Source organism: Elgaria multicarinata, chromosome 12, assembly GCF_023053635.1.
Source record: "Elgaria multicarinata webbii isolate HBS135686 ecotype San Diego chromosome 12, rElgMul1.1.pri, whole genome shotgun sequence".
Lineage (NCBI taxonomy): Eukaryota > Metazoa > Chordata > Lepidosauria > Squamata > Anguidae > Elgaria > Elgaria multicarinata.
In genome coordinates, this window is record NC_086182.1 from 19,828,962 (window position 1) to 19,842,940 (window position 13,979).

At 41.8% G+C, this 13,979-nt stretch overlaps 1 protein-coding gene across 1 annotated transcript in view; it reads left to right on the forward strand.

The window, feature by feature from the left end:
- Positions 1 to 13,979, forward strand: part of NUDCD3 (NudC domain containing 3) — a 61,132-nt gene that overhangs the window by 35,973 nt on the left and 11,180 nt on the right. The window contains exon 4 of the mRNA XM_063139586.1: positions 2,953 to 3,096. Within this exon, the coding sequence (XP_062995656.1) occupies positions 2,953 to 3,096 (144 nt within the window). The remainder of the gene's footprint in view (positions 1 to 2,952; positions 3,097 to 13,979) is intronic.

The following is a 13,979-nucleotide window of genomic DNA, read 5'->3' on the forward strand; positions in this document are numbered from 1 at the left end:
TTTCTGTAGGTATTTGTGGAAGAGTCTCTGTGTGAAGAAATTGAGGTTGAAAGGCAAGTCAGTTTTGGGCTAAATTCTGAGCTCTCCGGAGCCCGTGGAATCTTCTCTGTTGATGCTTCAACATCTGAGCTTGCATTTTGAGAAGCCGTGACTCCTGCACAGTTGGAGCAAATCCTCAATTTGTCTGACTTGGTTGTAGCTGTAGTGAGACCTATGCCACAATCAGAATATTTGACATTTGTAGTCTTTTTTTTTTAATGCAGTGTTTGCTTCCCCTCCCCCAGTCCAGATGTGTGTCATGAATGACATTAGAGTGAGGTAGAAGGGACTATAACTGCATTCTCCTTCATCCTCTGTGATTTCTCGGCAATTAATTGATCAGCTGAGGAAATGGTGTCCAGGTTGTGAACTTGCTGTGTATCAAAGCTGTATGTTCTCCCACTCCCCAATCCAGGTTAATAGTCTTGGACTCTTCATCTTCTGAGTATATACACAAGGTGCTGGCAGATGGAGGGACCTTAGGGAGGGACCTTAGCTATGAATTAGAAGGCAATGTAAAATACAAGGAAATAATAACATCTGTACCCATCACCCATTCTTACCCAATATCTTCTCCTCCTTCTATTCTTCAGGGCTTTTTGAATTTTTTCAACTTCTTTGACAACTTATATCTTATAAATCTGAAATCATAATTGGTTTTAATTCATTGATTGATTCCCCCCTCCTATTTGAATAAAGTATTGGTTCTGAAGAAAGCATTCTGTTATTGTTGTAGCAGGCACCTTCTTAGACAATGCATTCCTTCTCATGTGAGACATAATGAGGGATGTCTCTTCTAAGATTATTTTTGTTAGTACTATGTTATAGATGAGTAGTCTAGTTTTCTATTTCCTGCTTTGGCCCTCTATTGTAGCACTAGGTCTTCACTTGTTCTGCACCTTATCTATTAAAAGTGCTTTTTTTTTTTAATTCTTTGCATTTATCAAATGCAGTTAGCACAGATTCTTATTAAAGTACCTTCCCCTCTGTTTACTTCTTATTCTGAGAAGATGAGTCACCTTATAGGGACATAGCTAGGAGTGAATTCCATTGAACTCTGTGGGGCCTATTTTTGAGTAGATATATGTAGGATTGCACTGTAAAAGTCACCTAAGTAATGGATAATGCTTAAACATTTCAAGTGAGAACCTCATAACCAAAATCTGGGGAAATGTGTAGGACAGTCTACTGCCGAATAATCTCTCTTCTGATTTTTAAATGCCTGGTTTCCCCCCCAAGATGAATGACTGGGTTCACACAACATGCTAGCCCACACAGTGTGCATTGTTGTTTTTGAACCATGGGTTATCGTGTTGTCTGAACACAGCATGTTTTCCATAGGGTGGGTTGTGTTGACTGAACATACTGGTTTTTCCCTAGGTTGGGTTATCATGTTATCTGAACGCAGTGCTTTTTCCGCAGTTTTGTGTTGTCTCAGCACAGCGCTGAATGCATGGTTGCTCATTAACCATGCTGTGTGGCTTGTTACTCACCCTGAACAACCCAACAACAACCCATGGGTTCTCAAGGTGGATTGTTCAAGAAAAATAAACCAGACTGCAGGCAATGTGCTGCAGTCAGACAATACAATAACCCACCTTGTGGAAAATGTGCCACATTCAGACAGCACAATAACCCATGTTGGATTAGCGTGTTGTGTGAACTCAGCTCAGATATGGCATTCAAGCGTTAATCACTCTGTTTTCTCCTTGTGCCCCTGCCTTCAATTCTATGTCTAGAAAAACAGAAATTACAATATCTCTAACGTTGCTGCTTAACACATGGATGGGTCTTTGCCTCCCTTGACAATCAGCACATCACCTGCATCACATACCTGACTGTATCTGCCATATGGTTAGCACTGCTGTTGTGTGCTAGGAAGCCGGTCTCCCCACGGAGAGAGTTGCTTGCAATAAAACGTTTCTCCTCTCCCTCCTCCTCCACAATGTGCTGTATCAAAGAACAGAATCCTGTTTACTTGTTTTGATTTTCCACTTAACTAAACTTAGACTTGGCTTTAGAAACTGCAACTGTAAAAATGGGTGTCCTACATCAGGCATACAAACTTCTCCCTTCTCCCACTGAAATGATGCCATCCCTTTCCCCACTCACAACCTGACACATTCTGTAGATATAAATAATGACAGATTTATAGCTTGCAGTGAATATCGTAGAACCTCTGCATCTGAAGCTTGTAGCCATGAAAAAAAAAACTTTTCAGGGGTTTCTTTGAATTTACCTTCCATTTGGTGTGTTGTGAACATAAGAATTTCATTGGTGTGTGTGAAGGGCCAGGAATAACGTTCAGAAAACAATGTTTGTCCCTTGATCAGGGCTGCTCTGTATCTGGAAAGGATGGTGAAAATCCCTACTTCACTACTTCTATTAAATAAAAAGCTTAGTGTTTCATCTGAACTGAGATTCCAGACTTGTTTTGCCCCTTACAAGCCAGGATTCATAAACCAAGAACAAACCCTGTTTTGCGCTCCTGATTTTTAAGGAATGCAACAAGCTAGGAATCACAATTCAGACAATCCCACGGTTGGAAAGAGCAAATGGGGGAGTGAACAGATAGTCTGCATCAACATGCACTATAAGCTCACTTACAGTAAGGCAGGATTCTCTGGGATTCTGCCTTATCATTGTGTGTTAACACAGCCATTGAAACTTGTGTTTACTTTTATTTTTTGGAAGTTGCCATAGGAGCTTTATTGCAAACTGGTGAGATAACAAATGTTGTTTTTGTGTTTATGTGTGTGTGTGTGTACAGAAAGAGAGAGAGAGAGAGAAAATATACATTGTTGCTTTCCTCTGTCTTGCATTGTGATTGTTTTCCAGTCCTCTTTCTTTACCCAAGACAGAACAGTGAGGGGTGGAATGGCCTTGCTAATTTGCTTGTCTTTGTCTTATCAGGTTTCTGTGAACATTGGCAGTAGTTCAATTCACGTGGCAGTGGTGGAGGGAAGTGGACATCGCGTGCTCATGGAAGGCACCCTTACCCACAAGATCAACACTGAGAACTCTGTTTGGAGTCTGGAACCAGGAAAGTGTATCCTAGTAAGCACTGTCTTGCCTTTTCTCTCCGAATGTGCGTGCCAGCACATATGGGCACTCTACATATGTGTTTTCAGAAGGCTTTAAACTTTAACGATTTCTAGGTTGATATGGGAAGTCCAAGGGTTTTTTTCTTCAAGACTGCAATGGAAGCATTGCATAGTTCTGCTGTGTAGATCACAAACTAACTCCATATATTTATTATTTTACATTTGATATCCTATTTTTCTTCCATGGAACTCAAGGCACTATATGTGGGTTTTCCATGTTGGCCCCGTCAAGGCACTAACCAGACCCTGACCCATTTAACTTCAGTAGAGTTGCTATACCATATGATTACAAGTTTCCCTATGCTTCCCCCCCCCCCCCCCGGATTTTCCCTTCTGGTTCTTACATTAGTCCTCATTCTCCACTCTATTCCTGGTGTGCTTTTCCTGTCCTTATTTTCATCTTCCCTTCTAAGGCCTTCAAGTTTACTCAGTGACTTTGGGCCAGAATCTGTCTGTCTTTCTCTCTCTCAGCCTAACTACCCTACAGGGTTGCTATGAATAATAAAAAAGGGTTGAAGGTGTGGGAAAGGACAGTTTATACCACCCTGAGATCTTTGGAGGAAGGGCAAGATAAAACTCTAGTAAACTAAATAATAGTTTAGTATATAGATAGCCTGAATGGGAGATGGGAGTAGAAGAACTAACTTTTCCCAATGTACAAAAGACACTCTGCTTGTTCAAAGGTAAAGAGGGACATAGGAAGTTTCCTTATACTAAATTAGACTATTAGTCTATTTAACTCAGTATTGCCAACTCTGGCAGCAGCTCTCTAGGATGTCAGACAGGGATCTCCCAACCCTGTGTGGACTTTCTGGGGTTGCATGCAAAGTTTGTGCTCTACCCCTGTGCTACAGCCTTCCCACCCAACCCCACCACTTCCCAAGGCACATGGAGTCTATTCTCATGTGCTCCAAGCATCCAGGCAAATAGCTGTTTACAAGCCTGCCCTACTAGGCAATCATTTAGCCAATATTTGTAACACTTGCAGCAGGTTTGTGGCTTCCAGATAAAACCCTGATTCCAGGGAAGGTTATATAAATGGAGCGGCATCAATGTGCACAGAGTTTTGCAGAGTAAAAACATGAAGAAGGGGGCCACTATCTAAAATTGAACAGAAGGAAAGGTTTAGAAAAAGAGAGATCTGAGGATAAACTAAGAAAGAATATCTATTCAGTTCAATTCCACATACTTAGGCTTAGTTTCATTGGGGATGAGGATGGGGGAGTTGTGGCTAAAGACGTCATGGAAAAATTGGGTTTACGGGAGGGATTTGAAAGGGGGGAGAGATGAAGCTGTCCTGGGAGTTGCAGGAATAAGGGGCGACAAGGAAGACGTAGTGTTGTCATTTGTGGTTCTTTCTCACTTAGATTTGGGATTCCTTCTATGTTTTGTGTGTGTTCCTTATATATACAGGTCACTACTGCAGATTTTGCTGGAGAAGAAAGTGTGCATGGCTCTGTTAATAAATTTGAATTTAACTAGCAGTAGATTGTACTAGTGACAGGTGCTGCAGCAATCCTGATCGGCTGTTTTTTTCTTTCCCAAGTGATAATTAGGCAATAGTTGAAGCCTTAGCCAACTGGCACTTGATTCCACATGCTGCTCAAATGAAGGTCTTTACATGTTATCGCATTTTCGGTGTGATGCAAATGTTGTGGAGGCCCGAACATTGGTTCTTGCAGGCTTTGTCCCCTTGGCATTTGTCAGTATCCGGATCTAATTTGTTCAATTCTCAGAATGGCTTCAGGTAATGTAGATCAATTTACAGGTGATAATTTGTGCCAACATATAGGGGAGATCATTTTTCTGATCGATTATTTTTGTGAGCCCTCTGAGTTTTGGAATAGTAGTAGCTGAAGCACATTTATAGTCTGTCTTTAACATCTTGTCATATTTCCAGTATGAGTATATGGCAATGTGGTCACTCATGGCTCATGAAAGAAACTCTGCTTAAATGAGGTGAAAGGATTTCAACATAACATTGCAGGATTAGGGTGTTTTTTTGCAGTGGGTGGGTGGGGGATTTCATATAATTATATTTAGCTTGCAGTAATGCATTGGCAACATACACGCTAAGTGTTCCAGTGATGTCATCTATTTATTATTGGTAGCTGTTCAGGCATTCTTGTAATGTACTAGTAGTGTTGTGCTTTGCCACAGAGTATGTGTCTGCCCACGCATTTAATTTGCAAATGATACCTCCGGGAAGATAGGCAAGAACCCAGGAGCTGGCTTCAAATGTTGACTCTTCACTTCTGTGATGGCTGTAATGATTGCAAATGAATGTAACACATCTATGTGAAGCTGTATGGTGGCTGGTTGCTAAGTACAATAAACTTCACTTGGACTTGCAAATTGGGAATGTAGTGAAACCTTTGCAGATGTATGCAGATGCCTTCATAGGCATATACTTATGTGACGTCTATTACTGTGCGCTAGAAAAGACATGTCTTAAAAATACACAGATAACCTTCTGGAGTGCATGGCATGATATAAAGCAGTGGCAAAATGTCAGCATTGCTGCAGACATTCTAAGGCCCTTGCTTATGTGGTTTAAATCAAGTGAGTAATGCTTGCTAGTTCCTTTAGGGAACTGTTGCTAATGTCACTCTGAAGGTGCCAGGACCTCTAGAGAAGCAGCATCTTTTAATGCCTTGAGCAGCACTCTGCTGCTTTTATCCTACCCTGATTCAGTTGCCCTTTGCTCCAGCCCTAGGATTAGTTTAGCAGGCTGCCATGCTGCTGGTTGAGTGGTAGGTGACTTGCCACCATGTGTTTTTCCCCTGAATTACCAAAAAGATGACTGTTTGAAATGCCATCTCCCAGTTATTGTTTGAGGGGTGGGAACTGTCTCTTAATCTTGCTTTAGTTTGAGCCTTCCTTAGACACTGAACCTGTTTGTATTATTGAACAGCCAACCACAGTATATTTAAACCATCTTGGGCTGCAGTGTGTGCTGGAGGTCATTTTGAATATTTAAGCCATGGCTTGTCATGTTGCCTGAACCTGGGGACCATGGGTTATGTGAGGGTTAAACAACTCTCACAAAGCCCAACAACAGACCACGGGTTATGCAAGGGTAGTTTAACCTTCGCATAACCCATGGACCCCGGATTCAGATGACACAACAAGCTGCAGCCGTGGCTTGAATATTAAAAAACTGCCTGGAATGCGCTGTGGTTCACCAGTGGCAATCATGTGAACTGGGTCACCGTGTGGACGTTTCCAAGTTGTTTTCTTGGCTGCTATGTGATCTACAAGCCAAGCTGTTTCCTTTAGAGTTTATTTTCAAGGATTTGTTTCCTGCTTCTTGACTGAAGTACTCAAAGTGGCTCATGATGTTAATAAAATATAATGAATGCATTAAAAGCTATGCACTTGAAATAAAACAAAAATAAAACAAAACCAGCAGGAACACGTGCTTGGTATTGCCTTTATTTGCCTCCCCCTTCTCTCTCTCTTTCTCTCTCTCTCTTTCTCCTGGTTTCCTTCCTACAAGGTGGGGGAGTCAATAGTCCAGCTACAGTAGGCACCTGGTGTAGTTTGCCTCCAACTCCTCCTGGGTTCAGAGTTGAGATTCATGGTGCCGTATCCGCACCAGATATCAGATTCTATGCTCATGAATGACCTTGTGAACAATCGGAATACTCACAGCCCTGATTCCATTCAGATTTGCTCATTAATAAATATGTTGGCATTGAGAATGTTATGTGAAGATAATGGTGAAGCAGCTGAACAGTGAGGAGCAGCAGGAAAGCTTCTTCACCACCAAGCTTTCATAGTTGTTCCCTTATTGGCTTCACCATTCGTTTTAGAGTTCTGGCAATCAAGAGCAGGAGATACCTAGAACTATAGTGAAGCTTGCTATAGTGCATTGTTTCCCAAAGTGGGCGGTACTGCCCCCTTGGGGGCGGTGGGATTGCATAGGGGGGTGTTAAGAGGCAAGGGGGTGGCAGTGGGGCGCTTGAGGTGGTCTTTTCCGTACCAGGAGTTTTGGTTACAGAAGGAAATTTCTGATCGCTATCCTGCACTATGGAGAGTGGTTCAGAAGCTCCTGGTTGCATTTCCAACATCATATTTGGTGGGATGTGGTTTTAGTGTGGTCTGCCTACTTCTCTCCAAGCAAAGAAATCGACTCCAGATTACTAAACATGGTGATTTAAGACTCACGTTAAGTGACTTTAAACCAGACATTGGGAAACTGGTATCACTTCATCAAGTCCGTCCATCCCATTAGGAATTTACAGAATAGTGAGGTACTCTACCCTAGTTACTAAATGTGATATCTATCTAATATTCTTGCTAAATGACTATCAGACTTTGAAAAGATGATATCACTGGATCAAGTTCATCAATTAGGTTTAATTGAATAAACTGAAAATTATCTTCCTTAGCGGGGCGTTGAAAACTGCTATTCTGAATAATGATTTTTATAGGGTAGGGTAGAGGGCACTGGGCATGAGTTTGTGGAACCAAGGGGGCGGTGACCTGAAAAAGTTTGGGAACCACTGCTATAGTGTATATAGCATAGTTTCTATAGTAGTCTTGGTGCTGTTTTCTGACATGATGAAAGCCCTATTAAACAGGAAGGAAGCAATACAAACCCAGAGGTACCTCAAGAGGAAATTGCACTTCTCAAATTGTTTAAAGTAGCACCACACTTCCAAAAACCTGCCACTTTGGAGAGTAGTGCCTTGCTTCCAAAAATTAAGCCCAAGGAGGCATGAGGAACTTCTCCGTGCTCCTGACCCTGTATGTAATACTTTTGTGTTCGACCCTTCTCCATTACACTAGTTAGTGTGTCAAAGAGTGAGATTAAAATAGATTCATAGGAGCTGTTTTTAGAAACCTGTGCTGGGTGTTGGGTACAACACTTTGTTTCCTCCTTTTCAAGCTCACAGTAACAAACTGCCTGGTTTCCATATAATCTTGTTTAGAATTGATATGAAGAGCTGCCTCCCTGCCTTATGGTACAAAGACAGCTGCATCACAGTCACGTTTTGGGGGGAGGAACCTCAAAATTAAATATAGTGTGGAAGCTTGAGCATTTAGTTGTTTCATGATGATGATTGAGTGAACATTTGATTTTAGGAAAATCTTAATTTGAAATCTTTCCAAACAGTTTCTCTAGAAATTCATGCAGAATGTGTCACATTACTGTCATCTTCTAGAAATAATCTAAATAATCAATCCTGTGAACTATATATTTGCTTTGAGAGGAGTGATTTGACAGGATGATTATGGGCAATAAAAACATTATGCAAGTTCTTAGTATTTATAGAAGCATGTGAATTGAGGAAAAAACTGAGGAAGTAAAGTTGCTATCCAGATTATTTTTCAGAATTCAAAACCATGTAATCAAGAAAATGTGAAAGAAGTCCTCTGTTTATTTTTTTTACATTGGCCTGGTTCACATGTAACCTTGGGCTTTTGCACTTTCCTGTCCTGTTCCTTCCTCTTTTAGCATGATCTGATTAAATTAGTTACTTTCCTATGCACAAAGCATAGTTCGGTTTGCAAATCCTGGTTTGGAGATTTGGTGCAGATACACACGTGCGTGCGCGCGCACACGCACACACACGCACACACTTTATATCTCTGACTTGACCTCAGACATCTAACAGCACACAATGTTTGCATTACAGAAGGAGAAAAAAAAATCCAAAGATCACAGTAGGGTAGGGCCAACTAAAATGTCACAAAATAGTGAGCAAGCTTTCAAGTTCTCCAGAAGCCTTCTTCCTACTGGACGTTAAACAAAATGGGAGGTGGAAGGAAAATTGGGCATATCTTGGAAACCCAAAGTTTGCACTTTATAAGAGTCTCTTGATGGAATGCAGAAAGTGTTAGTAGACTTCATTAGATTTGTTTCTGCTAGGTGCAAAACTATTCCAGGGTGCAGAGGCTGTTGGGACCAAGAAAAAACCATGACTGTTCCCCCATATTTTGAAAATATAAAACTTAGGAGTTGGTCAGATCTCTCTCCAGTATAGATCAGGACATATGGATCCCTGGCAAAGCAGGGAGCAGAAATAAAGTAAAACATGATGTTCTTTGTTAGGAAAACTGAAGATTAATTTTAGGTGGTGCACGAAAAATGGGGATGGACAAAGCAATCTGGATCTGGTCCATGTCATTCATTGATAGGTCAATTCCGTCCAATTTCTGCATCAGTCTGTGAATTTCTTTTCAAAACGGGATGAAATTCCACATTTATGTTTGTATGCCGCTTTGTCTAATGTACATATTTTGTGCACAACTTTCCCTAATATATACACTGCAATTTTTTGAGTTGTGAATTGCATCACAAAATTCAGAGAAGTTATTGGACAAGGATAATTGTGTTCCAATCCATGTTAGTCCAGGAAATGCAAATTATTTAAACTGCTGAAAAGTACAGACCAAACAAAATTCTCCTTTAACCCTAACCTGAAGCCAAATTGGGTAATATTACTTTGTGGTCAGAGTAACCCAACCTGCTCCCCCCCCCCCCCCCCATTGAAGTCCTGTCTTCAGGAGTAGGAGACCTTCTTCCTCCAGTTTTAAGAACCCAGTTCTGGGTGGCTAAAAGAGATAGTCATTAATTGAATTGGAGCATGCAAGAAGAGAAGTGGGGGGAAGTGTACAAGCTGAAGCTTGTTCACAGAGTGCTAAACCACAAAGCCATCTTGTGCTACAGATGGGATGGTGCGTTATTTGATTGGAATGGTGACAGCACAAGCCAAACTTTTTCACAATGCTGCATTGCCAACTTCTGCTTTTGACAATCCACTTAACATAATTAGTAGTTCAGCTATTGGGGCACTTCAGTAAACGTGCACTATATTACATGTATCTTGCTATTATGAACTTTTTAGAGAAAAGGAAGAAAAATGTCTGAGGATTCCTACAAATTACAGTTTAATTCTAGGTGTGGAATTGACCTGCAAACATGCAGGCTGGCAGTGTATAAATCATAGGGCTGAGTAGGTAAAAGACATGGTGACAGTAACACATTTGAAGAGTCAGTTACCATTTCACTGGTTGACCCAAAGTTCTAGTATTATGAGAGGGGAAGGAAAACTTCTCTCTGTCCACTTTCCCAACTTCCTCTGTTTTTTGATAAATGGAAAAACCTCAAATGCTTTAGCCTTTCCTCATAGGGGGGATGCTCTGAAGTCTTCATCATTTTGGTTTTCCATGTTTGGATCTATACTTGCTTCTTTTGAGATGGCCCAAACTGTATTCAATATTCCAAATGTAACCGCACTATATATTGTATAAAGGCATCACGATACTGACAGTTTTATAGAGCTCCTGAAGTATTAAGATCTCAAAGGAAATGTGTGTGTTGCGGATTAGAAGCCAGGACAGCCTCAAAGATGATCGATTGAGATTTTGGGAGTATTTTATCTTACATTTTCAGGCCCTTCTGAAATAAGCAACAGCAACTCCTCTCCCCCTGCTTCCTGGCAGTTCTTGTTCCCAAGGCAAACAGTCCTCTCTTGAGCTTCATTCTTCCACAACTGGGTCCTCTCCATCATCGCATGTAATTTCACCTCTTTCTTTGAGGTACCATAATAGTTGCTGTACCACCCATTAAGTTCTGCATCTTCGATTTCGGTTTGCGTGGTTGTGGTTCATCTCTCTCTCTCTCTTAACGAATAAATTGTTTAAGTGATGCAAATGTGTTCACTTGCCTCTTTATTTCACCTTCTTCTTGCAGCATATGGAATTTGTGACTTTTTGCTTCCTCACCCCAGCAGCCTCCCAAAGAGCAGCTTTCTCCTTGCCAGACTTCTTCCGTAGCAACTTTCTTTGTTGTCATGGAACAGATTCTTGCATCCCTAGGTGCACGCAGGCCATGCAGCCCCATCAAGCAAGGGTGGCAGCTAAATGTGTAACCCATTTTATCTGCATCCCCTCCCACTCTACTGTGCTTTAGATGAAACTTGCGGGAATTTAGCAAGAGCTTCTTTCTAGGTTACTGAAATGTGAAGTGCTGCTCTTCATTTGTGCAAACTACTTCATTCCACCAGTGTGCATGAGATCATCTTACTTTCTCAGTCAAGGTTTCTCCTCCCCCTTTTTTTTCTGTTTTAAACAACTGCTCTGCTGGATCACACCAAAGGTCCATCTAGTCCAGCTAGTGGCCAGACAAATATCTCTTGGGAAGCCCACGAGAAGGTTGCAAAGGTAATAGCCCTTCTGTCTTGCTTGTTCCCAGCCTCTAGTACTTGGAGGTACGCTTCCTCTGAACATGGAGGTCTTGTTTCACTGCTGTGGCTATAAGTTTTATGTCTATCAATCGTCCCTTAATTTGACTAATCTTTTTCAGAAAGCAGTCTATAAATGGACATCACGTGTGGCAGTTAACTCTCCAAAGTTAACTATGTGCTGCCTGATGAAAGACTTTATTTTGTCTTTCCAAATCAACTGTATTGGCTCACCGCAAGTAATATGAGAAATTGCTTTCCACCCTGTTCTTCACTTTGCAGACTTCTTATGTTCCCCCAGTCTTTTTCTTTCTGAACTGCCCCAACTTCTTTAACCTTTCCTCATAGAGAAGGTGCTCAACCCTTAGATGATCTTAGTTGCTTTTTCCAGTTCTGTGATACCCTATATTAAGTGGCCCAAATACGAGGAGGGTTATATTACTGACGGAAGCCAGGAGCCAATTGGCTGTGTCCATTTGTAGCTCAATAGTAGTTGAAATGCTTGGCCTCCTGCCATCATAATTTATGGGTATATATTATCTATGCAAATTAATCAGAGTCTTGAGTTTCTAGGCTATACAGCATGGGACATGATGTCACTGCGAGCCAATCAAACTGCTTGGAATTTGTCTCAAGTGCTTGATCATTGTCTGGAAGTTAAGATTAGAAAGGCCTATTCAGATGGCGTGCTTGCTATTAATCTTGCGTTTAGTGGAAACAGCGAGGGCTGGGCAAGAGATTCCACATCAGGATTAGGCAACTTGGTGTCTTCCAGATGCTTTGGACTACAACTCCCATTAGCAGCAGCCACCATGGTATATAGTTAGAAGTTGTAGTCCTAAAATTTGTCTATTCCTGTTCTACATGTTTTGTACCATGGCTGGGCAACCTTTTTCCTGTTGAGGGCCATGTTCCTTTGAGGGTAATTTGTTGGTGTGCAGGCCCAGGGCCAAAAGTGACTAGGTCACTGCTTTTCTCTTTCTCCTTCTTTCTGCAAGTGCCACCCCTTTCTCTCTCCTTCCTTCCTGCCCAGCAGGCTGCCAGGAAAGCGGTAGATTGCTCCTGCCAGAGGTCTACACTAACCATGTGCAGAGGGCTTTAGGCTGAGAGTTGCATTAAATTGGGCCAAGGGTCGCAGATTGCCTACCTCTGTTCTGTACTTTTGGTTTGGTGATTTAATGCTTAAATGGAAGCCCACCTCTGCCAGCAGAGACAAGTAGGATGCGTCCGTGCTGGCATCACACTGGAGATAGTGATGTCTGCTCATGCTGGCCTCACAGTTGCTCCCATTGACCATAAAGATCAGAGAGCTTCAGCTATGGGGCAGTATATAAATGTAATAAATAAAATAAATCAGGTGGGACGTCAGTAGAGATGCTGAAGCAACATATGTTCTTCTTTTTAGGAGTGGCATATGTTCTTTTGATTTAAAAAAAAGATTAAATGTTCTTTCAAACACTTTTCCTTGTGTATGTTCGCTATGCCTTCTCTTGCAAGTTTCAGCTATTCAGACGTTCTATGCATTGAGGAAAACAGTGGTCTGCTGTCAAGAGCTATGGCTGAGACATGTAATTCTGATAGTAAACGCCATATCTAACAATTGGCAATTAACCTCCATGGCAGTGGGCTCTTGTAAGCCTCCAATGTTATGACTATTTAACCTGGGAGGAAGACCCCTTGAATACAGTTGAACATATTCTGAAGTAAAATGCAGAAGGCTAGGCTGCACATGTCTAAATCTGTTTTAAAACTGGAGGCATTCAGGGAAAGTTTTGAAGTATCCCTCCCATTGTTCAAGACTGCGCTCTTGAATAATCATGGCATCTACTACTGAGAAATGTGCACTTCTAATTACATTAGGAAGCAATGCTAGACCGTGTCTGTGGGGGTCCATAGGCTATTTTGGATCTCCTGGTCTGTGGTTCAGAGAGAACGCTTTGACCTTGGAGGGGGGAATTTGAGCTCTGTCCTGGGTGCTCTTCATGGTCGGGAACTCAACCTCAGAGAAGGGGGAAAAGGGGAATTTTGCTCAGAGGTGAGGAGACTGGAGAGGCCAGGAAACGAGTTATCTTGAGGCCCTTCCAGTCTCCTTCTAGAGGGACAAAAAAGCCTGTCTAGCAAAGAAATGGAGGTGGGAGGACAGAGGAGCAAAGGTTGCTTCTACTGCTCCTCCTACCCTGCATTGGATGATCATAAGCCTCTGAGTTCAGGGTTTCACAATCATCAAGGGGGCAACCCATAGGATTGTACCCTTACTCTGTTTATCAGGTGTGGGCAATCCTTTTTCTGTTGAAGGCCACATTCCCCTGAAGGCAATACTTTGGGGGTTGCATGCTAGCAGTGGACAGAATCAAAATGTGTGATACCATCCCCTTTTCTCTCGATCCCTCTTCCTCTCTGCTAGGGCTTTTGAAATTAGGCCCCTAGTTTATATGGTAAAGGAGGTCCCTGGGCCAACTTACCTTCGGAAAGAAATTAAACTGGGGAACTTTCCTTGCCATCGAGTTTATTATTATTATTATTTATTTATATAGCACCATCAATGTACATGGCGCTGTACAGAGTAAAACAGTAAATAGCAAGACCCTGCCGCATAGGCTTACATTCTAATAAAATCATAATAAAACAATAAGGAGGGGAA